A 27757-nucleotide genomic window follows, 5' to 3' on the forward strand; every position below is an offset into this window, starting at 1 on the left:
CTGAGCAAATTTCAGTGATTTTGAGTTGATTACATTATTGAATAATTTTTATTATAATTATATTATTATTTGTTATAATTATTTATAATTATTTATTATATTATAATTTATAATTTTGTTTTAAAAAAAAAATGTCATACCCGGGATGCCTACTAGACTCTTGTTTGGTCAGATTTAAGTCAGTTATTTCTAAAAATTGCAGGCCTACAGTATAAAACACCAAATTTCCTTGCAAATAATTGTACCGCTTTTGGTACGTAATTCCAGACAGAATCATACCGCCAGGGAGGTTAAAGCGGAGTTCCACCCAAAAGTGGAACTTCCGCTTAATTCACTCCTCGCCCCCTTACATGCCACATTTGGCATGTAATTTGTTGAGGGGGGAGTGGGGGCTTCAGGAGGAGTTCTGTTCTGTTGACTTCCTGCTTGTCTGATTGTTACTGACCACCATGAAGGGAGGCTTTACTGCGGTGGTCAGTGACGTGCTCGCCCCCTCCTGGGAACTACATCTGTGTGGCAGGACGCTCTCTACATGTTAGAGACTTCAAGGAGGTGTGAATTACTGGACGTGCCGCAATGCATACTGGGAAATGTAGTTCTTACATGAACGAGCGCCGCAAACCAGGAAGTGAATGAGAGAACAAAAACTAGACCGCCGGAGGTGATATAGATGAAGGAATTTAATAGGTATTTACTCGTATTTGTCTGTCATTTGCAGACATTAATTTTAGGCAAAACATGTTTTCCTTTACAACTCCTTTAAGTATCACTGTCATTTGTTTAACCAAAGTTAAAGTTATAGGGCCAGATTCACAGCCGAGATACGACGGAGTATCTCAGATTCCAGATACTCCGTCGTATCTCTCAGAGTATCTATGCGGCTGATTCATAGAATCAGTTACGCATAGATAGCCCTTAGATCCGACAGGTGTAATTGTCTTACACTGTCGGATCTTAGGATGCAATACCGCGGCCGCCGCTGGGTGGAGTTCGCGTCGTATTGCAGCGTCGGGTATGCAAATGAGGTTTTTACGGCGATCCACGATGGTTTTTCGCGTTCGGTATGTCGTCGCTAGTCTAGTTTCCCGTCTCAATTTTAGTCGTCGTTTTACCTGCCCTAACTTTACACAGCCCATGTATGTGCTGTGTAAAGTATGGCTGTCGTTCCCGCGTCGAAATTTAAAAAAAATGTTTCTTGCGTAAGACGTCCAGGAATACGAAAGTACGCTACGCACGTCGCCGTTCGAAAAAATGACGTCACTTCGCGCAAAGCACGGCGGGAATTTCAAAACGGAGCATGCGCAGTAGGTCCGGCGCGGGAGTGCGCCTAATTTAAATGGCACATGCCCCTTTGAATTACGCGGGCTTACGCCGGAGGCCACCGGCGTAAGTTTTCATGCAAGTGCTTGGTGAATCAGGCACTTGCGATGAAAACTTGCGGCGGTGTAACGTTACGCCGCCGCAGTTCTATGTGGATCTGGCCCATAGAGTATACAAATTAGGGTTGCGCCGATACTGATACCGGTATCGGTGCCAATATTAAGCATTTTCACGATGCTACTGTCATTCAAATCCAATGATGCGTGGGCGCCAGGGGGGGGCCTGGGTGGGGTTCAGAGTCCGGCAATCATGGACTCGGGAGCGCGCCCGCTAGGATAAGCCCTGGGGAGAGTGCTTATCCTAGGGGTTGTCTGAAGCGGGGAGGAGCCACGTGAGGCGCCGAGGGGACCCCAGAACAGGTGGATTGGGGGCCACTCTGTGCAAAACAAGCTGCAAAGTGGAGGTAAGTATGACATGTTTGTTATTTAAAAAAAAAACAGAGCTTAACAATCACTTTAACAATCGATGGCTCATTCAGCTGTCGGTGCAGACAGCTGAAGTGTAAATAAAGTCCTGGCAATTGGGAATGTAAAATGAAAGCAGCCCCTGAAACAGAAAGGTAAGAAGAAACATTGTTTCTTTTTGTATCTTTCTGTTTCTTCATCTACTGATCAAAGGGATGAGCTTCGACTGGCAGAATAAGTCAGTTTAAAGCAACCTGTCAAGTAATAAACTTTTTTTTCTTTCTACTAAATGTTCCTCTGTTTTGACCCCTTATTAGCCCTTAATTTACTCTAATTAACCCCTTATTCTCCATTAATCATTATTTCCCTGATTTTTTATTTTTTTTTGTTAACTTCTATTTTATAGTAATTTAAACCTTTTTTTTGGTTTGTTCGTTGTGCACGGACAGCAATAAAAACTGAGAGGGGCCCTAATCCCTTTCTACTCCATCCAAAACTGGAAAAAAAATTAAAGTTTTGCCGTTAGTTACTGCATACTTTAAAAAGGAAGTAAACCCTTGCTAAAAAGAAAAACAATTCTCCCTCCCCTGCAAAGTGAAGACATAGGGCTAGATCCACAAAGAAATTACGCCGGCGTATCTATTGATACGCCGCGTAATTTCAAAATTCCTGCGTCATATCTTTGTTTTGAATTCTCAAAACAAGATACGACGGCTTCTGGGTTAGATCCGACAGGTGTACGTCTTTGTACGCCTTCGGATCTAAGATGCAATACTTTGGCGTCCGCTGGGTGGCGTTTTCCGTGTCGGGTATGCAAATTAGCGATTTACGACGATCCGCGAACGTACGCGCGGCCGTCGCATTTTCTAACGTTGTCTGTAGTCGGCTTTTTCCGGCGTATAGTTAAAGCTGGTATTTTGCGGCGTATCGATAGAATTGTCATGTTAAGTATGGCCGTCGTTCCCGCGTCGAAATTTGAATTTTTTTTTTTGCGCAAGTCGTCCGTAAATAGGGATGGACGTAACTCAAGTCTAAGTTAAAAAAATGACGTTGTTGCGATGTCATTTCGCGCAAAGCACGGTGGGAAATTTCTGGACGACGCATGCGCCTTTCATTCGGCGCGGGGACGCGCTTCATTTAAATGAAACCCGCCCCCAACCCGCCCAATTTGAAATCCGCCGCCAGAAATACACTACGCCGTCGTAACTTACGGCGTGAAATCGCTGAGGATTTGAAAATGCGCCAGGTAAGGTACGGCGGCGTAGCGTATCTCTGATACGCTGCGCCGATCTACATGTATGTGGATCTGGCCCCAAATGTGCTATTATGCATTGCATACTGAGCACATTATGTAACACTTACCTGCAAACGAAGCCCATGTTGTCCCTGCTGCAGGCCGCATCCATCTTCACCCCTCTTCCTTCTGGGGCCACAGACTCCGGCTCTGTGACTGGGCGGAGCCACGTGACATCACTCCCGCCAATCAGGGCACTCGGCTACTGAAGAAACAGTGCCCTTTTCTTTAGATCGCATACTCCAATGACATCAAAGGTGCAGTATACTGTAAATACCTCCTAAACGGCGCACGTTTAACCACTTGCCATCCGAGCCATTGTAATATGATGGCAGCAGGAACCCTCTGTCCCTCTGGGCGGCCGTCATTAGACTTCCTCAGCTTTCCGGCATTGAAGAGAGCGCGCGCCGCATCACTCGAGACCCAATGTGCATGCCGTTTACAATGGCTCCTGCTGCTATCAATCTATCCAATGAGGACCCGAGACAGCGGCCGGAGCCGCTGGGCTCATGCTCGGTGCTGGAACGATTGGGTTTAGGTAAAAAAAAGGGGGGCTCTGGGGGGACGATGCATTAAAAACGGAGGTTCACCGGTAAAATGCTGTTTTTACCCTTAGATGGATGCTCATTTAGTCTAGGGGAATCGGCTAGTTGTTTTAAAATCCGAGCATTACTTACCTTTTTAGAGAGCGATCTTCTCCGCCACTTCCGGGTATGGGCTGCGGGACTGGGCGTTCCTTCTTGATTGACAGTCTTCCGACAGGCTTCCGACGGTCGCATCCATCGCGTCAAGATTTTCCGAAAGTAGCCGAACGTCGGTGCGCAGGCGCAGTATAGAGCCGCACCGATGTTCGGCTTCTTTCGGCTACTTGTGACGCGACGGATGCGACCGTCGGAAGCCTGTCGGAAGACTGTCAATCAAAAAGGAACGCCCAGTCCCGAAGACCCATACCTGGAAGTGGCGGAGAAGATCGCTCTCTAAAAAGGTAAGTAATGCTCGGATTTTAAAACAACTAGCCGATTCCCCTAGACTAAATGAGCATCAATCTAAGGGTAAAAGAGCAAAAAACAGCATTTGTGGGTGAACTCCCGCTTTAAGGTGAAAAACCTTGAGACTTTACAACTCCTTTAGTAAGTTAACAAAGTAAATCATGTATTGATGAAAAAATACATTTTATGAAGTGAATAACATAAGACCACATGCAATCTGATTGTAATTTTGCAGAAATTATAAACTTACCTTTGTAGTATTCAAAGATTGTGCTTGAGCAAAGATAGTCAGATGGGCAGTTTATTTGTCCCGATCTGCAGATGTTGTCCTGATTTGCATATGCCCAACAAAAATAACAAGATTTAGCGTAACCTGTAACATAAGAATAGCTATTAATTTAAAATGAATTCAAAGGAAAGCAAAACATTTATAATAAAAGACAGGCAGGGGGGTGGAGTTAAATACGATAAAAAGTAAAAAAAAATTACAGTAAATAAAATGAAGAGAAAATTGAAGAAGAAGACTTATGCCTCGTACACACGACCAGTTTTCCCATCGGCAAAACAGCCATGAGAGCTTTTGGCCTGGGAAAATGTGTATGCTCCATCGCAGTTTTCCCGACGAGAAAACTGACGGAAAAAAAAGAGAACCAGCTTTCTTTTTTCCCGTCGGGATTCCCGGTGATCTGCCAATATGGTTCCGGCTATCCAGATGGTTCCTGTAAGGACTGCACAGGCACAATCCTTGCCAACGGAAATCTCCGAACCTCGGCCGACATCCAGGGTGACGTGGAATTTGAGGAAAGTGGCCAGTCGGCCTCACGCCCTCGCTTCACTCGGACGGCTTGCTCCGCTCGCTCGGCCTTCTGGCTCTTTTTTTAACACCCTCCAATCCACGGGGATGTTAAGGAATGAGCCTGGATGCCGGCCGAGGTTCGGAGATTTCCGTCGGCAAGGATTGCGCCTGCGCAGTCCTTACAAGAACCATCTGGATAGGGGAACCATACCGACAAGTCACCGGCGAACTTTTTCCTGTCGGGAAAACCGGTCGTGTGTAGGCTTTTCCGAGGGGAAAAAAAAAACGCTCATGCCCAGAATCAAGTATGAGAAAGGAGCGCTCGTTCTGGTAAAACTAGCGTTCGTAATGGAGATAGCACCTTAGTCGGACTGAAAAGCACGAGGCTGAAAAGCGTGAATCGTCTCTCACCAAACTTTTACTAACATGAGAATCAGCAAAAGCAGCCCAAAGGGTGGCGCCGTTTGAATGGAACTTTCCCTTTAAAGTCCAGTCGTACGTGATGTACGTCACCCCGCTTTGGACGGGCGGTATTTGGCCTGAACCTGTGTATGCAAGGCAGGCTTGAGAGGAATCCCGTCGGGAAAAATTGTGTTTTCCTGACGAAAAAAACGGTTTTGTGTACAAGGCAAAAGAAAAGAAAGGAAAAAAAGAAAGAAAGAAAAGAAAGGTAGAAGATAAGAAGCAGGGAAGAAAAATATTCAATTGGAATTACGGGGAAAAGAAAAGAAAGCAAATGGAAAAAAAAGTCAAAAATAGAAGGAGAAAAAAAAAGGAAAAGTTAGGGTAAAAAAAAAAGAAAAGAAGAATAGGACAAGATAAGAACTATAGAAATAAATAACGAAAAAGCAGCGAAAGAATGATAGGTAAAAAGAACAAATAACAAAATAATAACGTAATAGATAAATAAAAGAGGAAAAAGAAAAAAAGACAAAGAAAATGGTATCTGGAAAACCACAAATCATGTGAAATTGAAGTAGAGATGATATTAATGAATGAGCAAGTCTCTTGCTATGGTTAAGTCTGAAGTGGTTAAAAAAAAAAAAGAGAAGTAAAATAAAAAAAAGGTGGATTCAAGAAATCGAAATTTAAGAATAGAAGGGCAGATTCACATAGAATCCACGTTGGCGTAGTGTAAGCCATTTACACTACGCCGCCACAACTTACTGGAGCAAGTGCCGTATTCTCCAAGCACTTGAACTGTAATTTGCGGCTGCGTAGTGTGAATGGCCCGGCATATGGCCGCGTAATTCACAGGGGGCGGCTTGTATTCAAATTAAGCGCGCCCCCGCGCCAATCGAACTGCGCATGCGCCGGGCGGAAAAATAGCCCAGTGCGCATGCTCCAGCTCACAACGGAAAACGTCAATGACGCCGACGTGAGCGTCATTGACGTAAAGTCGTATTCGCGGACGACTTAGTAAAACGACGTAACCGACGGAAAAAGACGTCGCGAACCCGACGCCATACTTAACATGGCATACGGCGGACTGCCGTAAGGTTACCCCTCATATAGCAGGGGTAACCTTACGCTTACGGAAACTACGTAAACGACGACGACGCAGCGCAAATTCTTTCGGGAATCGGCGTATCAGGCACATTTGCATAGTCAAATGAGAACTGAACGTAAACGCCACCTAGCGGCCCGGCATCGAATTACATCTAAGATCCGACGGTGTAAGTGACTTACACCTGTCGGATCTAGGCCGTATCTATGCGAAAATGATTCTATGAATCATACGCATAGATACCCGGGCTCAGAAACAGAGATACGACGGTGTTTCCTGAGATACACCGTCGTAACTCTTCTGAGAATCTGGCCCAGAGAGTGTAGAAAATTAAGAAAATAAATGTAAAAAAGAGAAGAAAAGAAAAACAAGAAAACAGTAGGAAAAAAATAAAAGAAACGAGAGAGCTCTAGTCTAGACTAGTGTTGCTCACGAATATTCGTATTGCGAATATTCGGCTCGAATATGGCATATTCGAGTATTTGCGATATATTTCGAATTTCGCGGTGAATATTCGCTATTCCGAATATTCGAATTTTTTCAATTTTATTTTTAGAACAGATCACATCCTAGTGATCTCCATCGACGTCTAAAAGCATTGCTGGTATGATTAGAGACCCTGGGCCGTGTAGCTGAAGCGTTCATTTTATCTTGCCGAAAAATCGCAATGCAATTATTCGGCAATCGGAATATCGCGCGATTATTTTCTCCGCCCTTCTTTTGCATCAGAGCCAATCAGAGTTTTCCTACCACAGTTGTCGGAATTCCGCAATAAATATCGCATTCGCATTTTGCGAAATTTCGATAAAATATCACAAATATTCTGAGCCAATCAGAGTGCTCCTACCGCAGTTGTCGAAATTCCGCAATAAATATCGCATTCACATTTTGCGAAATTTCGATAAAATATCACGAATATTCTGAGCCAATCAGAGGGCTCCTACCGCAGTTGTCGAAATTCCGCAATAAATATCGCATTCGCATTTTGCGAAATTTCGATAAAATATCACGAATATTCTGAGCCAATCAGAGGGCTCCTACCGCAGTTGTCGAAATTCCGCAATAAATATCGCATTCGCATTTTGCGAAATTTCGATAAAATATCACAAATATTCTGAGCCAATCAGAGGGCTCCTACCGCAGTTGTCGAAATTCCGCAATAAATATCGCATTCGCATTTTGCGAAATTTCGATAAAATATCACGAATATTCTGAGCCAATCAGAGTGCTCCTACCGCAGTTGTCGAAATTTCGCAATTATGTTCGCATTCGCAATAGCGAAATTTCGCAATCATTTCATTTCGATAAAATATCACGAATATTCGAATTTAGCGAATATATCTAGAATATTCGACTATATATTCGAGATATATCGCGAAATCGAATATGGCGTATTCTGCTCAACACTAGTCTAGACAGAAGAAAAACATTTACTTACTTGTTCCTTCAAGAACTGATAGTAGAACATATAGCTGTAGTACAGACATCTCTGTAATGACTCCACTGCATGTATGATGATTACCAATGTAAACCTTACTGGTTGTCTACAACCTTTATAGAAAATAAGTCATGGGGTGGAGAAAGGGACATGAAATGCTTGTCATATTAGTGTGTGATTTTCATAATTGCATGAAGTATGGTAGTACTAATTTAGAGAGTTAAGCTCTTATTTGCATCCGGAGATTCACCTTGGGTACCACGGTCTTGTCAGCGGGATGTAATAAAGTTGGCTGTATTCAAATTTAAACAATATTTGTCTATGAGCTCCAACGTCTTATAGCAATAAATATTTCCATGTTGTATTTCATTTTGTTTTTAAAATGTGTGACCATGCTTGGGTTCCTGCAAGAACCATACAGGCCATGGCATAAGTGACAAAAATGCCAATGCTCTGCCCATCCATTTGCTGGCATCCCAATATATCAAGAATCAGGATAATGCCGCGTACACACAGCCATTTTTAATGGTCTAGAAAGAAAAAAAGTATTTTTCAACCCAATTATTATTATTAAGCCTCATGATCGTGAAAAAAAAAAGCTTGAGCAAAGCTCGGTGACGTACGACGGCACTATAAAGGGGAAGTTCCATTCGGATGGCGCCACCCTTAGGGCTGCTTTTGCTGATTTCGTGTTAGTAAAAGTTTGGTGAGAGACGATTCGCGCTTTTCAGTCTTCATGCTTTTCAGTCTGTTACAGCGTGACGAATGTGCTATCTCTATTACAAACGCTAGTTTTACCAGAACAAGCGCTTCCGTCTCACAACTTGCTTCTGAGCATGCACAGTTTTTTCACGTCATTAAAGCGGGAGTTCACCCATAAATGCTGTTTTTACCCTTAGATGGATGCTCATTTAGTCTAGGGGAATCGGCTAGTTGTTTTAAAATCCAAGTATTACTTACCGTTGTAGAGGGCGATCTTCTCCGCCACTTCCGGGTATGGTCTTCGGGACTGGGCGTTCCTTCTTGATTGGCAGTCTTCCCACAGGCTTCCGACGGTCGCATCCATCGCGTCACGAGTAGCCGAAAGAAGCCGAACGTCGGTGCGGCTCTATACTGTGCCTGCGCACCGACGTTCGGCTACTTTCGGAAAATCGTGATGCGATGGATGCGACCATCGGAAGCCTTTCGGAAGACCTGTTGGAAGACTGTCAATCAAGAAGGAACGCCCAGTCCTGCAGCCCATACCCGGAAGTGGCGGAGAAGATCGCCCTCTACAACGGTAAGTAATGCTCGGATTTTAAAACAACTAGCCGATTCCCCTAGACTAAATGAGCATCCATCTAAGGGTAAAAACAGCATTTTACCGGTGAACCTCCGCTTTAAAGCCCACACACGACTGTTATTTACGACGTTAAAAACGACAACGCGAACATTTAGAGCATGTTCTAAATTTTTATTGCCCATTTTTAACGTCGCGAAAAATACTCTGGAGCCCACACACAATCGTTTTTAATGACATAAAAATAAAAAAATAAGTAATTTTTCACATCGTGAAAAATGGTCGTGTGTACGCGGCATAAGGCATTGCAACCATTTTTATTCTTCTCTAACCACTTGAGCTCTGAAAAATGTACTCCCCCTTCCCCTTCATGACCAGGCTATTTTTTGCCATACGCAGGGCAGGACTTAGGGTGGTGGGGACCCCTGGGCTTGAGTCACTTTCGGGCCCTACCTTCTATACATTATTTAAATAGAACAAAATGATACATACACAATTCTGGATAAACTGAGAATAAAAATAGAGATCACGATTCTAAACAAACAACTAAACAAAATTACATAATTTATGTTAATTGCTGAAGTCTATTAAAAATGTTTAATTAATCTAAATTTAAAAAAAAAATTGGGTTTGAATGAGTAATTCAATTCCTCAATCAAATACACTTTTGAATGAATCTCCTGAATGAAGGGATCATATAATTTGTACCTCAAATTTTGGCTCAGAAATCGGGGGTCGTCTCATACACCGGATGCAGACTGCGGACGTCCATTTTTTAAAAGCCGTGCCTCCTCCTTGTGCTGTTCCATGATAGGCTCAGTGATCCGCCTATCACGGACGTCGTCTCGTCCTCAGCCTCGGACGAAAGGACGTCCATGATAGGCGGAACACTGAACACAGGCTCTGCTGGGAAAATGAGTGTTCCACCTATCACGGAACAGCACGAGGAGGAGGCGCGGCTTTTAAAAAAAAAGGACACCCGCAGTCTGACTCACACCAGGCAAGTACGGTAATGAAGATCGACGATGTGAGGCGACTCAGGTGAGGCAATGGCACGGTGACTCAGGTGAAGCAATAGCACGGTGACTCAGGTGAAGCAATAGCACGGTGACTCAGGTGAGGCAATTGCACAGTGAGGCAATGGCACAGTGAGGCAATGGCACAGTGAGGTGAGGCAATGGCACAGTGAGGTGAGGCAATGGCACAGTGAGGGGTCGTCTTATACGGTGAGTATAAATATACTAAGCTTTGAACATCTCACAGAGCTCTGTTCAATCCATCATCTGAAAATGGAAAGAATATGGCACAACTGCAAACCTACCAAGACATGGCCGTCCACCTAAACTGACCAGGCCGGGCAAGGAGAGCATTCATCAGAGAAGCAGCCAAGAGGCCCATGGTAACTCTGGAGGAGCTGCAGAGATCCACAGCCCAGGTGGGAGAATCAATTAGTCGTGCTCTCCACAAATCTGGCCTTTATGGAAGAGTGGCAAGAAGAAAGCCATTGATGAAAGAAAGCCATAAGAAGTTCTGTTTGTATTTTGCGAAAAGCCATGTGTGGAAGAAAGTGCTCTGGTCAACCTTATGGCCTAAAACGCTATGTGTGGTGGAAAACTATCACTGCACATCACCCTGGACACACCATTCCCACCGTGAAACATGGTGGCGGCAGTATCATGTTGTGGGGATGCTTTTCTTCAGCAGGGACAGGGAAGCTGATCAGAGTTGATGGGAAGATGGATGGCACCAAATACAGGGAAATCTTAGAAGAAAACCTTTTAGAGTCTGCAAAAGTCTTGAGACCGGGGCGGAGGTTCAATTTCCAGCAGGACAACAACCCTAAACATACAGCCAGAGCAAAATCAAAGCATATTTATGTGTTAGAATGACCCAGTCAAAGTCCAGACCTATATCCAATTGAGAATCTGTGGCAAGACTTGAAAATTGCTGATCACAGACGCTCTCCATCCAATCTGACAGAGCTTGAGATATTTTACAAAGAAGAATGGGCAGAAATGTTCCTCTCTAGATGTGCAGAGCTGGCAGAGACATCCCCAAAAAGATCTGCATCTGTAATTTCAGTGAAAGGTGGTTCTACAAAGTACTGACTGAATACAAATGCCCCCGAATTTATTTGTAAAAAATGTTGAAAACCATTTATCATTTTCCTTCCACTTCACAATTATATGCCACTTTGTGTTGGTCTATCACAGAAAATCCCTATAAAATACATTTACGTTTTTGGTTGTAAGATGACAAAATGTGGAAAATTTCAAGGGGTATGTATACTTTTTCAAAGCATTGTATACTAGAGAAATTTGAATACATTAATACTCCACCTAAACCTATGCTTAGTGAGCATGTTTGGGTTTGTTAATATCATACCTTAATTAATTAATAGACAAACAGACAATAAATAGACTTGCCGTTGGACCTTTATATATATGGAAAGTCACACCATGGAGATGTGAAAACATCAACACTTCGCTGTATGTAGCATGCCAGTAATAAAATGTAAATATTAAAATGTGTCTTACAATAAACGTAAAATACAAATTCACTTAATCTATCTATTTACATATATACAGGCAGTAGAACAATGTGCGTACAATTTTTGGAAAGGTTTTGGGGCCTATTTGAATTTGTACCTAGACTGTGGGTGCGTTGTAGATATGTGCATTCCCGTTCGTACGAATGTTATTTTCGTACGAAAATGTTCATTTTCGTACCCGCAGAATAATGTGTACATACGAAAAAATTTAAGCACCAAAATACGAAAACGACGGGATTACGAATGAGCCGCATAACGAACAACCGCAAATACGAACGAACGATCTGACGAAAATACGACAAAACGAAAACGGCAAAAGAACGAATATGACATCTATAACAAAAGACTTGCATTCTTTATTTTGTTTGAATCCTTGTTCTGTTCGTATTTTGATTTTCAGTCGTATGTTCATATGACATCTAACAAAAGATTTTCATTCTGTATTTTGTTTGAATCCTTTTTCTGTTTGTATGTTCATATGACATCTATAACAAAAGATTTTCATTCTGTATTTTGTTTGATTCCCTTTTCTGTTTGTATGTTCATATGACATCTTATAACAAAAGATTTGTATTCTGCATTCTGAATTCCTTTTTTCTGTTCGTAATTTGGTTTCAAAATACAGAATGCAAATCTTTTGTTATAAGATGTCATTTTCGTTTTTTTGAATGGGCAGTGAGTGTAGTTAGTGAAGCAGCTTCTCTTTTGTGCTGAGTAGTACAGTAAAGCCAAATAAACTTTTCTGTGGATTTTCGTCTGAAGGATCAGTTGGCTAGACTTTTGAACCTGGAACCCAAAAATGGTTTTCTGATGGAGTTTAAAAACGAACGAACGTTCGGTAAAACGATCGTTTTTATGTTTGTTGTTAAAAAAGTCTGACCAAGTGTATGGGGCTTAACAATAGTTAATATGGATGAGCCGCGTGTTGAAAGTGCCGAGAATCCCGCGATATATTTACGAAAGTACAAAATGACGAAAATTCACGAAAATTATTGTCTAACAAGTAACGAACATGAATTAAACAGAATAACGAACCATCCCGCATGTACGAAAATAAAACGGTAACCAAAATACGAAACGATCGGAATACGAAAAAATCGCGTCGTACGAAAAACGAATGGGAAGGAACAGGAAAACGGGCGTCTTACGAAAAACTAACGGGAACGAACCTACGGAACGATACGAAACAGAACAAAAAAAAAACGAAAAAAAATTCTGTGCACATGTCTAGTGTGTTGGGTTTAGTGTCATAGTAATACATGTATGCCTGTATTTAAACTTCACTATCATCATCACTATTGCCATTGCAAAATCCATCTGGACCTCAACCCAAACATTATCCAAACATACTTTGGTGAGACTGCTCATGTTAAACCAGGCTCCCTTCTGGTGGGTACCCACAATGGGATCCAAAGCATAAAACATACAATAGGGCTTTTTCCCTATATGATATTTATAATATAGGGATACTTATTTCTCTCTTTTTTTTTATGAGGCATATCCTACCAATGAATAATTATATTTAGACAATTTGAACGATCAATACTTTTTTTTTTTTTTTTTTTTAATTTTCAATTTACTGTTTTCACAGTTCAAAGACAGTGGTATGATAGTTATAAAAACTCCACCATAAAGAGTATAATTTGTTAGGGTTAGGATTTAGGGTTAGGGGTTAGGGTTAGGGGTTAGGGGTTAGGGTTAGGGTTAGGGGTTATGGTTAGGGTTAGGGGTTAGGGTTAGGGTTAGGGGTTATGGTTATGGTTAGGGTTAGGGTTAGGGTTAGGGGTTAGGGTTAGGGGTTAGGGTTAGGGCTTTGGGTTAGGGTTAGGGTTTCCCTTTGAAGAATATGGCTAGGACTCAGGAATTGGAAAGGGGACCTCCCCCAAAGGCCAAAGGTCAGAAGGCGGGTCCCCAGAGGTCAAAGGTCACAGGGCGTGGCTGACCCACCCCCACCAAAGTGTACCGCCTACCCCAACTAAGTCGGGGAATAAACACGTCGGGGAATGAACAAGTTGGGAAAAGCGTCTTGTTATACCCCCTTTTCTATAGCACATGCGCCCGGATTCACGTAGGAGCGCGCATATTTGTGCGAGTGAAACGTATCCTTTTTACGTTACGCCTCCGCAACTTTGACAGGCAAGTGCTGTATTCTCAAAGCAAAGTTGCAGGGGCGTAGTGTAAATAGGCCGGTGTAAGCCCGCCTAATTCAAATGTGGAAGATGTGGGCGTGTGTTATGTTAATTTATTGTGAACCCACGTAAATGACGCTTTTTACGAACGGCGCATGCGCCGTCCGTGAAAGTATCCCAGTGCGCATGCTCCAAATTAACCCGCAAAAAGCCAATGCTTTCGACGTGAACGTAAATGACGCCCAGCCCTATTCCGAACGACTTGCGACTTATAATTAATATAATTTTAGCTGGATTCTAATCAACAAGCCCAATAATTCCTAATCCAAGTTAATCTGTATTTGCTGCATATACAATACAAAACAATTGTGTTTTTTTTTTTTCTTTTTTTTCTTTCATAAAAGTTTTATTAGGAATAAAGAAAACAAATATATCTTAGAACAGGTAGAAATAGTACATACATGATAACATATGTTGTAACCTCTACATACAGAGTTGAAGATAACAAGAGGCTATAACAGGTATAAAACATTTAACAGTGAGGCTTATCAAGGATGGCCAACAGGTCCATCGCTAATTGGAAAGTTACATGAATTTTAATAGAAAATAGTGGGCTAGATTCAGTAAGAGTAACTCCGGCGTATCAGTCGATACGCCGTCGTAACTCTGAATTTACGCCGTCGTAAATGTAAGCGTATTCTGGAAACCATATACGCTTAAATTAGGCTAAGATACGAGCGGCGTAAGTCTCTTACGCCGTCGTATCTTAGGGTGCATATTTACGCTGGCCGCTAGGTGGCGCTTCCGTCGTTTTCAGTGTAGAATATGCAAATGACCTAGATACGCCGATTCACAAACGTACGCGCGCCCGGCGGTATTTTTTTACGTAGTTTGCGTAAGGCTTTTTCGGCGTAACGTTGCTCCTGCTTCTATGAGGCGCACGTATGGACGTCGATCCCGCTTCGAATTTAGAATTTTTTACGTAGTTTGCGTAAGTCGTTCGCGAATAGGGCTGGACGTAATTTACGTTCACGCCGAAACCAATACGTCCTTGCGGCGTACTTGGGAGCAATGCACACTGGGATGTGTACACGGACGGCGCATGCGCCGTTGGTAAAAAACGCCAATCACGTCAGGTCATCATACATTAACATAAAACACGCCCCCCTTCCACATTTGAATAAGGCGCGCTTACGCCGGCCCATTTACGCTACGCCGCCGCAATTTACGGAGCAAGTGCTTTGTGAATAATGCACTTGCCCGTCTAAGTTGCGGAGGCATAGCGTAAATAACATACGCTACGCCCGCACAAAGATACGCTGCCCTTACTGAATCTAGCCCAGTGTTTTTTCCATAACAAAGATTTCAATGAAAAACGACTGAAAAAAAATAAAATAATCAATTTCGTAAAAATTCAGCCCTGAGCTGAACTGTATTTGTTTCCCAACAGAATAAAAAAATAAAAAGAAGAAAAGACAAAAGCGGGACAAACCTTAAAGCGGAGGTTCACCCAAAAAACAAGTATATAACATTACATTCAGTATACCTCAAACATGTACAGTATGCGTTTTTTGTTTTTTTTGGGGGGGTGTACATACAGTATTATCGGTATTTTCCTCCCGGCTTCCGGGTACTCGCTCCCGCGGGAGTGGGCGTTCCTGTGCAGTGCCGCAATGTCATCTGGGACTTCGCCCTTATGATTGACGCGCCTGAGAAAAACTTCCCCCGGCGGATGAGGCGCGTCACGACTTTCCGAAAGTAGCCGAACCGCGAGTCGGCTCTATACGGCGCCTGCGCACCGACTAGGAGCCGTGTAGAGATGACTGCCCAGGCGCCGTATAGAGCCGACTCGCGGTTCGGCTCCTTTCGGAAAGTTGGGACGCGCCTTATCCGCCGGGGGGAGTTTTTCTCAGGCACGTCAATCATATGGGCGAAGTCCCAGATGACATTGCGGCACTGTACAGGAGGTGCACGGAGACACAGGGGGCCAGATTCACGTAGAAGTGCAGCGGTGTAACGTATTGTAGTTACGTTACACCGCCGCAAGTTTTCATCGCAAGTGCCTGATTCACAAAGCACTTGCAATGAAAACCTACGCCGGCGGCCTCCGGCGTAAGCCCGCGTAATTCAAAGGGGCGTGTGCCATTTAAATTAGGCTCGCTCCCGCGCCGGACCAACTGCGCATGCTCACTTTTGAATTTCCCGCCGTGCTTTGCGCGAAGTGACGTAATTTTTTCGAACGGCGACGTGCGTAGCGTACTTTCGTATTCCCGGACGTCTTACGCAAGAAAAACATTTTTTGAATTTCGACGCGGGAACGACGGCCATACTTTAACATGGTCTGTGTAAAGTTAGGGCAGCTAAAAGGACGACTAACTTTGCGACGGGAAACTAGACTAGCAGCGACGTAGCGAACGCGAAAAACCGTTGTGGATCGCCGTAAGTACTAATTTGCATACCCAACGCTGGTTTACGACGCAAACTCCCCCCAGCGGCGGCCGCGGTATTGCATCCTAAGATCCGACAGTGTAAAACAATTACACCTGTCGGATCTTAGGGCAAACTATGCGGTTCTATGAATCAGTCGCATAGTTAGGAAGCCCCTAAAACAGAGATACGACGGCGTATCAGGAGATACGCCGTCGTATCTCTTTTGTGAATCTGGCCCAGGATCCTGTGCCTCCGTGCGCCCCCACCTCGTCCGTCCGCGCGATCGTGGCGGGCCCGCGGCGGCCGGGCCAGTAGGAGAGAGGAGCAGGCCTCGCGCTTGCGCAGCAGGGTTCCCGGCGTGAAGCCAAAAGGCGGCAGCTGATGGAAACATCAGCTGCCAACATCCACATTGCTTGGACTCCAGGACAGGTAAGTATCTGTAGCTGCTAGTGTAAATGTTTTTATTTTTTTGGGTGGAACACCACTTTAAGTGGTTACTCTCTTGTCCCCTGCAGTACCTCTTCTCCACCATAAGATGTCCTCAGTGGGATAACATGTTATAAGTGCATCATAGCCCTGCCCCTGAGGAGACATCATTACAGGGGTCATTATTCACAGTTTTCTGGTGCAGAGTGGCACTGATTTACACCTGTCTTTACACCATTAAGAACAGCAAAATATAGAAAAAAAGGCAAAGAGGAAAAGGCCTGGAGACTTCCAAAAAGGTAAATATTAATAACAACATAAAATACTGCCAGGCTTTAAACAGAAATAAACAAATCCACTATGGAATGATTCATGAAATAAACTTGACTTTCCTAAACCCAAAAGACATGAAAAAGAATATGAACGATTGCCAAAGTGAAAACGATGGTAAAATCATTGTGTAGAGGGGGACTTCTGTTTTTAACGGGGTCACACATATATGATGTTGCATTGAATATGAAACTGTTAAAGTAAATATTTGTAGAAAAGTTACAAAAACTGTCAGTGGCACATCCTCGACGGGTGTAGACAGCTGTATCTGTAAAAATACAATTATTTAAATGATATAAATTATAATTAAAGATTAAAAATGATTTAAATGATATCAATTATATTTAAAAAATAATATAATAATGATATAAATGATATAAATAGGTAACAAAGAACAAACAAACGTAATTTAAATCATATTTAAACCCAAGATTTGGGCCAGATTCACGTAGCGCAGCGGATCTATAGATCCGCTCGATCTACGTGATTTAAGATCCGCTCCCGCAAGTTTAGGAGGCAAGTGGCTAATTCACAAACCACTTACCTCCAAACTTGCGACGGCGGATCCTAAATCCCCCGGCGGAATTCAAATTCCGCGGCTAGGGGAGTGTACTATTTAAATCAGGCGCGTTCCCGCGCCGATTTAAATGCGCAGGCGCCGTCCGGGGAATTTCCCGGCGTGCATTGCTCCCACTGACGTCACTAGGACGTCAGTGGTTGCGACGTGAGCGGGACTTGCGACACGCGCGTGTTCGTGAATCGGCGTACGCAAACGACGTAGGAAAATTCAAATTTGACGCGGGAACGCCGGCTATACTTAACATTGGCTGCGCCTGATAAAAGAAGGGGTAAGTATACGACGGAAAACCGCTACGGAAACGACGTAAGAACACTGCGACGGGTCCGCGTACGTTTGTGAATTTGCGTATCTTGCTGATTTACATATTATTTATCGTTAATCAGCGGAAACGCCCCCGGCGCCATTTTTTTATTTAAAAATAGATCCGACAGTGTAACACATTGTAACACCGTCGGATCTTAGTCCTATCTATGCGTATCTGATTCTATGAACCAGGCGCATAGATAGGACCAGTGTAAGTCAGAGATACGATGGTGTATCAGGAGATATCTGTAGATACACCGTCGTATCTCTTTGTGAATCTGGCCCAAGATTTTTATTTTATTTTTATATATATTGCAGCTTATAAATCCTTAGATTGGATGACTTCATTAAGTTTATATACATGCAGCTCATTTCATTATGAATCGAAAATACGGATGAAATTCCCATTATTCTGAGATTCGAATACACCAACAACAATAACTAATTTCAACAAATCCAAAGTTTATTATAATAAAACAATTAAATAAATGTGTTTCATTCAGATGTTTAACCACTTGCCGACCGCTGTACGCCGATATACGTCGGCAGAATGGCAGCGGTGGGCAAATGGGCGTACAGGTACGTCCCCTTTAAGAAGCCATGCTGGCGTGCCCCGCAAACTCAATGTTCACCTGCGGCCCGCGATCGTGTCACGGGGAGGCAGAACAGGGAGATGTCTATGTAAACAAGGCATTTCCCTGTTCTGCCTAGTGACAGGACACTGATCTTCTGCTTCCTGTCATCGGGAGCAGGGATCACTGTCGTGTCACTCGTAGCCCATCCCCCCTACAGTTAGAAACAATCCCTAGGACACACTTAACCCCTTCCTCGCCCCCTAGTGTTTAACCCCTTTCCTGCCAGTGTCATTTACACAGTAATCAGTGCATTTTTAAAGCACTGATCGCTGTATGAATGACAATGGTCCCAAAATAGCGTCAAAAGTGTCCGATGTGTCCACCATTATGTTGCAGTCATGATAAAAAAATCGCAGATCGCCGCCATTACTAGTAAAAAAAATAATAATAAAAAAGCCATAAAACTATCCCCTATTTTGTGGACTCTATGGCCCAGATTCTCAAAGACTTACGACGGCGTATCTCCAGATATGCCGCCGTAAGTCCGAATGGCCGCCGTCGTATCTATGCGCTTAAATCATAGAATCAGTTACGCATAGATTTGGCCAAGATACCAGCGGCGTAAGTCTCCTACGCCGTCGTATCTTGGGGCGCTTCCGTTGATTTCCGCGTTGAATATGTAAATGAGCAAGATACGCCGATTAACAAACGTACGTACGCCCGTCGCAATTAGTTACGCCGTTTACTTAAGACATACGCCGGCGTAAAGATAAAGCAGGTCTCTAGGTGGCGCAGCCCATGTATGGTATGGACGTCGGAACAAGCGTATCTTTTTACGTTGTTTATGTAAGTCGTACGTGAATGGGGCTGTGCGTAGGTTACGTTCACGTCACAGGCATTGAGCCAGCGTATCTTTGGGCGTAAATACGACGTGATACTGAGCATGCGTGCGCATGCGCCGTTCGTTCGGCCATGCATCTACATGGGGTCACGCTTAATTTAAATACAACACGCCCACGACCTGCCTACTTTGAATTACACGCGCTTACGCCGGCCGATTTACGCTACGCCGCCGTAACTTAGGATGCAAGTGCTTTGTGAATACAGCACTTGCCTCTCTAAGTAGCGGCGGCGTAGCGTAAATAAGATACGCTACGCTCGCACAACGTAAAGCCGCCCTACGTGAATCTAGGCCTATAACTTTTGCACAAAGCAATAAATATACGCTTATTGCAATTTATTTTACCAGAAATATGTAGAAAAATACGTATTGGCCTAAACTGAAAAAAAACTGTTTTTTTATATATTTTTGGGGGATATTTATTATAGACAGAAGTAAGAAGTATTGCTTTTTTTTCTAAATTGTCGCTCTTCTTCTTTTTATAGCAAAAAAAAATAAAATCGTAGAGGTGATCAAATACCACCAAAAGAAAGCTCTATTTATGGGGAAAAAAGGACGTCAATTTTGTTTGGGTGCAACGTCGCACGACCGCACAATTGTCAGCTAAAGCAACGCAGTGCCGTATCGCAAAAAGTGCTCTGGGCAGGAAGGGGGTAAATTCTTCCGGGGCCGAAGTGGTTAAAGCATCCAAATTGACTTGTGAATAGCTGGTTGTTAAGGAGCAGTTGGCCGCCACGTCCTTAACAATAATTGGGTGTCAGAAGGGTTCCCCACTGACATCAGAATGTAAACAAAAGAAGAGCCACCAAAAACAGCGTAGGGTTCCTCCCCAATCCATACCAGGTCCTTTGGATCTGGAATGCATTTTGAGGAGAACCCCACCCCAATTTTTTTTTTTTTTTAAATGGTGTGGAGTCCCCCACCCAAAATCCATGCCAGACCCTTATCCAAGTATGCAGCTCAGCAGGCCAAAAAAGGGGGAAGTCAATGAGCGCCCCTCCCCAAAACCATACCAGGCCACATGCCATAGCAAGCTATGGAAATAGATGGACTTGAGTCTTATGTTTGTAAAGTACAGTACGTTTATCTTCAGTGTTGCTTACTATTGGTTATTTCAGTTGAACATCTCGTCTCATTGCCTCTGCAGAACATGAAGTCTCCCTTGTCACAGGTGGTTTTGTTAAAATCATGACATGTTGGGCACGTCGCACCATTGAGTGGAGGTGGACTTATTTTGCTTGCTAGAGAAGAAAAATGAGTACTATAATCACTAGTTAAATAGCACATTCCGTTCATCTTCACAAAGTTAAGTTGGCCATAGACAGTTCGAATCTCAGTCAATTCAGCAGGAACTAGCCGAGATTAAATTAGTGTACCCAAGTCGATTGATCGATCAGCCTGTTGGATTTTAACATGTGACTATTGCTAGTGGCTATTTAGGCCGCTAGCAATGATTTCTGTGTTCTCCCGGTGGGGACGGCTTGGGGCCCCATACAACCATCCTCTTGGGGCCCCCACCTGACACAGAGGAAGGGAGCTGACACAGAGGAGGGGGGCTGACGCAGAGGAAGGGGGCTGACACAGAGGAAGGGGGCTGACACAGAGGAAGCGGGCTGACACAGGAGGGGGGCTGAAACAGAGGAAGGGGGCTGACACTGAGGAGGGGGGTGGCACAGAGGATAGGGGGGCTGACACAGAGGAGGGGGGGCTGACACAGAGGAAGGGGGGTGGCACAGAGGAGGGGGGTTGACGCAGAGGAAGGGGGCTGACACAGAGGAAGGGGGCTGACACAGAGCAAGGGGGCTAACACAGGAGGGGGGCTGACACAGAGGAAGGGGGCTGACACTGAGGAGGGGGGTGGCACAGAGGATAGGGGGGCTGACACAGAGGAGGGGGGGCTGACACAGAGGAAGGGGGGTGAAAGAGAGGGGGGTGACAGAGAGAAGGGATGACAGAGAGGAGGGGGGTGACAAAGAGGAGGGGGGCTGACACAGAGGAGGGGGGCAGACACAGAGGAAGGGGGCTGACACAGAGGAGGGGGGCTGACACAGAGGAGGGGGGCTATCACAGAAGAGGAGGGGCTGACAGAGAGGAGGGGGCTGACAGAGAGGAGGGGGCGACACAGATGAGGGGGCGACACAGAGGAAAGGGGCTGACACAGAGGAGGGGGGTGACACAGAGGAGGGGGGTATGACACAGAGGAGGGGGGTGACAGAGAGTAGGGGGTGACACAGAGATAAGGGGCTGACACAGAGGAGGGGTATGACACAGAGGAGGGGGTGACACAGAGGAGGGGGTGACACAGAGGAAGGGGTGACACAGAGGAGGGGGGTGACACAGAGGAGGGGGTGACACAGAGGAAGGGGGGGGGGTGACACAGAAGAGGGGCGTAAGCTGACAGAGCAGATGAGACCTCAGGAGACTCCTTGAGGCACCTCATAACCAGAGCACAGGTGGCCACACCCACTGCTACACTAACCACTCCCTGCCCCCTAGATCAAAACAAACAGGCCTAGCCTGAAGCATAGGCCTGCCTAAATTTACCTGTGCTGACAGTGTCCCTAGCAAACAATCCTATTCTAGCACCTACCTATGGAAGAGGGTGCTACATATATAATATACAGTATATTCTGCTGTGTGCACAATACTTGGCAAACATATTTCTAAACATAATAAATAGAACTTACCACTAGGCATTGTAGGAGTACAGTAGTTGGTGTCACAACAGCTGATGGCTATCCTTGCTTTTTGCCGCTCCGCAGTGAAACTCCCATCAAAGTGACACCAGTCTCGTTGCACACAGGTACGTTCAGTGAGGTAATAATAATCTGATTCGACAACTAAAGACATATTATTACGTTTTATAACTCTTATTAAAGCTGAACTCCAAGCAGATAGGGAAAAAAACACAAACAAATGTAGCTCTGTAATCATTAATACATCATTTGATTTAGACTTGGAATCAGCTTCTTGCAGTTGCTGGAGAGCAGAGCTTATATTTGGGGAGGGAGAAGCAGCAGCAGGAGCCAGTCAGTTGTGCTGCACTAAAGGAACATAGGCCCAGATTCACGTCCAGCGGCGTATCTCTGCGGCGGCGTAACGTATCCGATTTACGTTACGCCGCCGCAACTTAGACGGTCAAAGCACTTGCTCCGTAAGTTGCGGCGGCGTAGCCTAAATCGGCTGGCGTAAGCCCGCCTAATTCAAATTTGTATCAGGGGGGCGTGTTTTATGTTAAACTACTGTGACCCGACGTGATTGACGTTTTTGCGGAACCACGCATGCGCCGTCCGTGGAATTTCCCAGTGTGCATTGCTCCAAAGGCTCCATTGGTTTCGACGTGAACGTAAATGACGTCCAGACCCATTTACGGACGACTTACGCAAACGACGTAACTTTTTTAAATTTTGACGCGGGAATGACGGCCATACTTAACATTGGCTGCGCCTCATATAGCAGGGGCAACTTTACGCCGGGAAAAGCCTTACGTAAACGTTGTAACTTTACTGCGTCGGCCGCGCGTACGTTTGGAAATTCGCGTATCTAGCTAATTTGCATACTCGACGCGGAATTCGACGGGAGCGCCACCTAGCGGTAAAAAAAAATGCAGTTAAGATCCGACGGCGTAAGAGACTTACGCCTGTCTGATCTAATGGATATCTATGCGTAACTGATTCTTAGAATCAGGCGCATAGATATGAGGGGTCGGATTCGGGCCTACGACGGCGTATATGGCGCTACGCCGTCGTAAGTCCTCTGAGAATCCGGGCCATATTGTTTAGTGTTTAGACAGAAGGAGAGAGCAGGGCGATGGAGAGGTGAATACGTTGCGTCTCCTTTTTCTGTCCATTCACAGGCTGGCGGTGGGTAGCAGTGTATAAAACAGGTCTGTCTATCCAGACAGGGCTGTTCTTAAAGCAGAGTTCCACCCAAAAGTGGAACTTCCGTTCATTTGTTTCCTCCACAGGCCACAGGAAAAAAGGGGGATGAGAGAGCACCAACCGTACCAGGCCACATGCCCTCAACATGGGGAGGATGCTTTGGAGTTGCCCCCCCAAAGCACCATGTCCCTATGTTGATGGAGACAAGGGCCTCATCCCCACAACCCTTGCCGGTGGTTGTGGCAGTGCTGTATCCTGGCCTAGGCCTAGGGCAGCACTTTGCAGGGGAGCAGCATTTTCGGAATCTGGAGGCCCCCCTTAACAAGGGGACCCCCAGATCCCGTCCCCCCATGTGAATTGGTAAGGGCAAGTGTAAAAAATAAAGTCCTTTATTTAAAAAAAAAAAAAAAATGTCCCGCAATGTAGATCCATCTGACGCCACCCGACGGACCGAAAATAAAAATGCAACAGCTCCGCCCTCCGCCACCACCGATCGCCGCGCTGCACGTCCCTGGGGGCACGCGATAGCGGCTTATCCCGCTGGAAGTCATATGACGTCTAATAAGGATAACGCAACCACCACCCAGCCGTCATTCTGCTATAGGCCGGGCGCAGGGGCGGACTGACAACTCATGGGGCCCCCTGGCAATAGGAGTTTATGGGGCCCCCAGGCAAAAGGGGATTTTGGGGCCCTTAGGCAATAGGAGATTATGGGGCCCCCAGGCAAAAGGGGATTATGGGGCCCTCAGGCAATAGGAGATTATGGGGCCCCCAGGCAATAGGAGTTTATGGGGCCCTCAGGCAATAGGAGATTATGGGGCCCTCAGGCAATAGGAGATTATGGGGCCCTCAGACAATAGGAGATTATGGGGCCCCCAGGCAATAGGAGATTATGGGGCCCACAGGCAATAGGAGATTATGGGGCCCCCAGGCAATAGGAGATTATGGGGCCCCCAGGCAATAGGAGATTATGGGGCCCCCAGGCAATAGGAGATTATGGGGCCCTCAGGCAATACGAGATTATGGGGCCCTCAGGCAATAGGAGATTATGGGGCCCTCAGGCAATAGGAGATTATGGGGCCCTCAGGCAATGGGAGATTATGGGGCCCCCAGGCAATAGATTATGGGGCCACACAGTATATACACACACACACATACAGTATACACACACAGCATACACACACACAGAATACACATACAGACACTGAAAAGGTACTGGAGAGGCGGGGCAGCTATAACCCTGGGATTTTTAGACCAAAAGGATGTCGGTAAGAGACATTTCAGGGACAGATGTAAAAAAACACAGATTTTTACGTACTGGCTGGCAACCTTGATGGGGCCCCCTAATGGCATGGGGCCCTCGGGCAGCGCCCGAGAGCCCGAATGGTCAGTCTGCCCCTGGCTGGGCAGTAAGTGGTTAAACTAATGACAGGCTGATAGTCCACCAAAGTTTTATCTTGTGTTGAGCCCTGATGAAGAGGAATTGGGTTGCCCCCGAAACGCGTTGGCAACTGGCCATGTGCAAGAGGTCTAACTGTTGGATAAACGCATTTCGGGGGGCAACCCAGTCCCCCTTCATCTGGGCTCAACACAGAATGGAACTTGGAAGGATTCTGGAATGTGGATTAGAATCCACCCGGAGGAACAACTTGACAGCAGTTACTGAAGGGCAACTTTTTAACCTGTCTGAAAACGCACAAAGGATCTGAGTAAAGATTTTTCTGTGGAATGAAATGTACCTGAGAAGAATTCTAAGACTGTACTGGAACAATAATTGTCAGATGGACAGCTAATATTCGAATTCGTATGGTTATCAAAGATCGAATCATAAGTGCATATTAGGGCGTGACCTGGAACAAGAAAATAGGAAAAATTATACGATTGGGTACAAAAGATACATTATAGAGAGATAGATAGATAGATAGATAGATAGATAGATAGATAGATAGATAGAGATATAAGGATAGATAGATAGAGATATAAGGATAGATAGATAGAGATAGATAGATAGATAGATAGATAGATAGATAGATAGATAGATAGATAGATAGATAGATAGATAGATAGATAGATAGATAGATAGATAGATAGAGATAGATACAGTAGATAGATAGATAGATAGAGGTAGATAGATAGATAGATAGAATTCCAATAACCCAATAACTATACAATAAAAAACACAGATATATGGACCCCCACCCATAATTAAGGTTAAATATTAATGACATTTAGACAATTTAACTCTTCCAACCTTGTGGTAACGGTTTGGTGAAGACCCTTTGGTGTTCGCCATGACTCTGCCACTGTGTAGAAAGCCAGCTCCATAAAGACATGGTTTGACCAACTTGGCATGGAGCAACTTAAGTGTCCTTCACAAAGCCATGACCTCAACCCTACTGAACACCCTTTGAATGAATTGGAATGGAAATTACTTGACAGGTCTTCTCATCCAACATCAGTACATGACCTCACGAATCTCCTTTTAGCCAAATGGGCACAGAAGAGTGAAGACTTTAGTTGAAACCATAGAGCAAGGCAAAGCAAGGCAAGGCAGAGCAAGGCAAAGCAAAGCAAAGCAAAGCAAGGTAAAGCAAGGCAAGGCAAGGCAGAGCAAGGCAAAGCAAGGCAAGGCAGAGCAAGGCAAAGCAAGGCAAGGCAGAGCAAGACAAAGCAAGGCAAGGCAGAGCAAGGCAAGGTAAAGCAAGGCAAGGCAGAGCAAGGCAAAGCAAAGCAAAGCAAAGCAAAGCAAGGCAAGGTAAAGCAAGGCAAGGCAGAGCAAGGCAAACCAAGGCAAGGCAGAGCAAGACAAAGCAAGGCAAGGCAGAGCAAGGCAAGGCAAGACAAGGCAAGGTAAAGCAAGGCAAGGCAGAGCAAGGCAAAGCAAGGCAAGGCAAGGCAGAGCAAGACAAAGCAAGGCTGAGCAAGACAAAGCAAGGCAGAGCAAGGCAAGGCAAGGCAGAGCAAGGCAAAGCAAGGCAGAGCAAAGCAAAGCAAGGCAGAGCAAGGCAAAGCAAGGCAGAGCAAGGCAAGGCAGAGCAAGGCAGAGCAAGGGAGAACAAGGCAGAACAAGGCAGAGCAAGGCAAAGCAAGGCAGAGCAAAGCAAAGCAAGGCAGAGCAAGGCAAAGCAAGGCAGAGCAAGGCAGAGCAAGGCAGAGCAAGGCAAGGCAGGGCAAGGCAGGGCAAGGCAGGGCAGGGCAAGGCAAAGCAAGGAAGAGCAAGGCAGAGCAAGGCAAAGCAAGGCAAGGCAAAGCAAGGCAGAGCAAGGCAAAGCAAGGCAGAGCAAGGCAAAGCAAGGCAGAGCAAGGCAAGGCAAGGCAGAGCAAAGCAAGGCAAAGCAAGGCAGAGCAAGGCAGAGCAAGGCAAAGCAAAGCAGAGCAAGGCAGAGCAAGGCAAAGCAAGGCAGAGCAAGGCAGGGCAAGGCAGAGCAAGGCAAAGCAAGGCAGAGCAAGGCAAAGCAAGGCTAACTTCATAATAATTCTCATGGTTTTTGGATGGCGCATCCAAGAAGCACATATAGGTGTGATGGCCAAATATCTACAAGATGTTTCCCTTATAGAGCACATATAGAGCAACGAATGGACAGACAAAGTATGAGATCTCATCTGACCTAAATCATTTACTTACTTATTCCAGCAACAGCGGACAGTAGAAGCCATAGGTGCCCGGGGGTCATCATAGTTGTAATACACACTCCACTCCACTCCACTCCACTCGCCGGGCTGGTCTCAGCTCTGTATACAACTTCATGTATATGGCAAGTCCCAGGTCAAAGCATGAAGATCAAATATTTTCAGAGCCTCTGTAGCATGCTGGTAACATTAAAATATTGAAATGTGCTTAGCCTGAACCATAAAACACGCAGTCATATACTCCGTTGTTTACATATATTCCACTAGTAGAACAATGTATACAATTCATGGAAAGGTATGGGAGACGATTTGCATCTGTGCCTGGGCTGCAGGTTGTAGGTGTTTAGTACCACTGTCATCATTCACTTACATGTCATCAAAACTAAAAAAAGTAACAAAAGAAAAATCGTTCAAGAATTCCACAGTCTTTAGTTTGACCTTAACCACTTCCCCACCCCCCCCGGAAGATTTACCCCCCTTTATAACCAGGCCATTTTTTGTGTTACTTTGACAATGGCGCATCCGTGCGACGTTGTACCCAAATAAAACTGATGTCCTTTTTTTTCCCCACGGAAAAAAAACGTTCTTTTGGTGGTATTTGGCATTTTAATTTTATGCGCTATAGACACATTTTAATTTTGAAAGAAAATATATATATATATTTTTTTTTATTTTCTGCTATAAAACATATATATAAAAAAAAAAAAAAAAAATGTATTTATCAATTTAGTCCAATACGTATTCTGCTACATATTTTTGGTAAATAAGGGCCAAATCCACAAAAGGGATACGACGGCATAAGTGCTGTTACGCCGTCGTATCCCTGTTCCTAACTATGGAACTGATCCACAGAATCAGTTTCCCATAGTTAGGCAGAAGATCCGGCATGTGTAAGGGACTTACACTGCCGGATCTTAGGATGCAGTACCGCATC

At 44.8% G+C, this 27757-nt stretch overlaps 1 protein-coding gene across 1 annotated transcript; it reads right to left on the reverse strand.

The window, feature by feature from the left end:
- Positions 1 to 16622: 16622 nt before the first annotated feature.
- LOC120916331 lies at positions 16623 to 27024 on the reverse strand. Its single transcript, XM_040327238.1, has 5 exons — positions 26819 to 27024; positions 24933 to 25043; positions 22000 to 22152; positions 20416 to 20553; positions 16623 to 17221 (listed from the first exon to the last, which is right to left on the reverse strand). The coding sequence occupies exons 1-5, from the start codon at positions 26868 to 26870 to the stop codon at positions 17016 to 17018; spliced, it is 660 nt and encodes a 219-aa protein (XP_040183172.1). The 5' UTR covers positions 26871 to 27024; the 3' UTR covers positions 16623 to 17015.
- Positions 27025 to 27757: the final 733 nt, after the last annotated feature.

The sequence above is a fragment of the Rana temporaria genome, chromosome 10, assembly GCF_905171775.1.
Source record: "Rana temporaria chromosome 10, aRanTem1.1, whole genome shotgun sequence".
Taxonomy (NCBI): domain Eukaryota; kingdom Metazoa; phylum Chordata; class Amphibia; order Anura; family Ranidae; genus Rana; species Rana temporaria.

Bases quoted from the DNA above. Each gene is read 5' to 3' on its own strand.
- LOC120916331 (XM_040327238.1), bottom strand. From the start codon at position 26,870: ATGATGACCCCCGGGCACCTATGGCTTCTACTGTCCGCTGTTGCTGGA. The intron at 22,153-24,932 runs GTACATTTCATT...ATATGTCTTTAG, and splicing joins AGTCTTAGAATTCTTCTCAG to TTGTCGAATCAGATTATTAT. The intron at 20,554-21,999 runs GTAAGTTCTATT...TTTCTTCTCTAG, and splicing joins TACTCCTACAATGCCTAGTG to CAAGCAAAATAAGTCCACCT.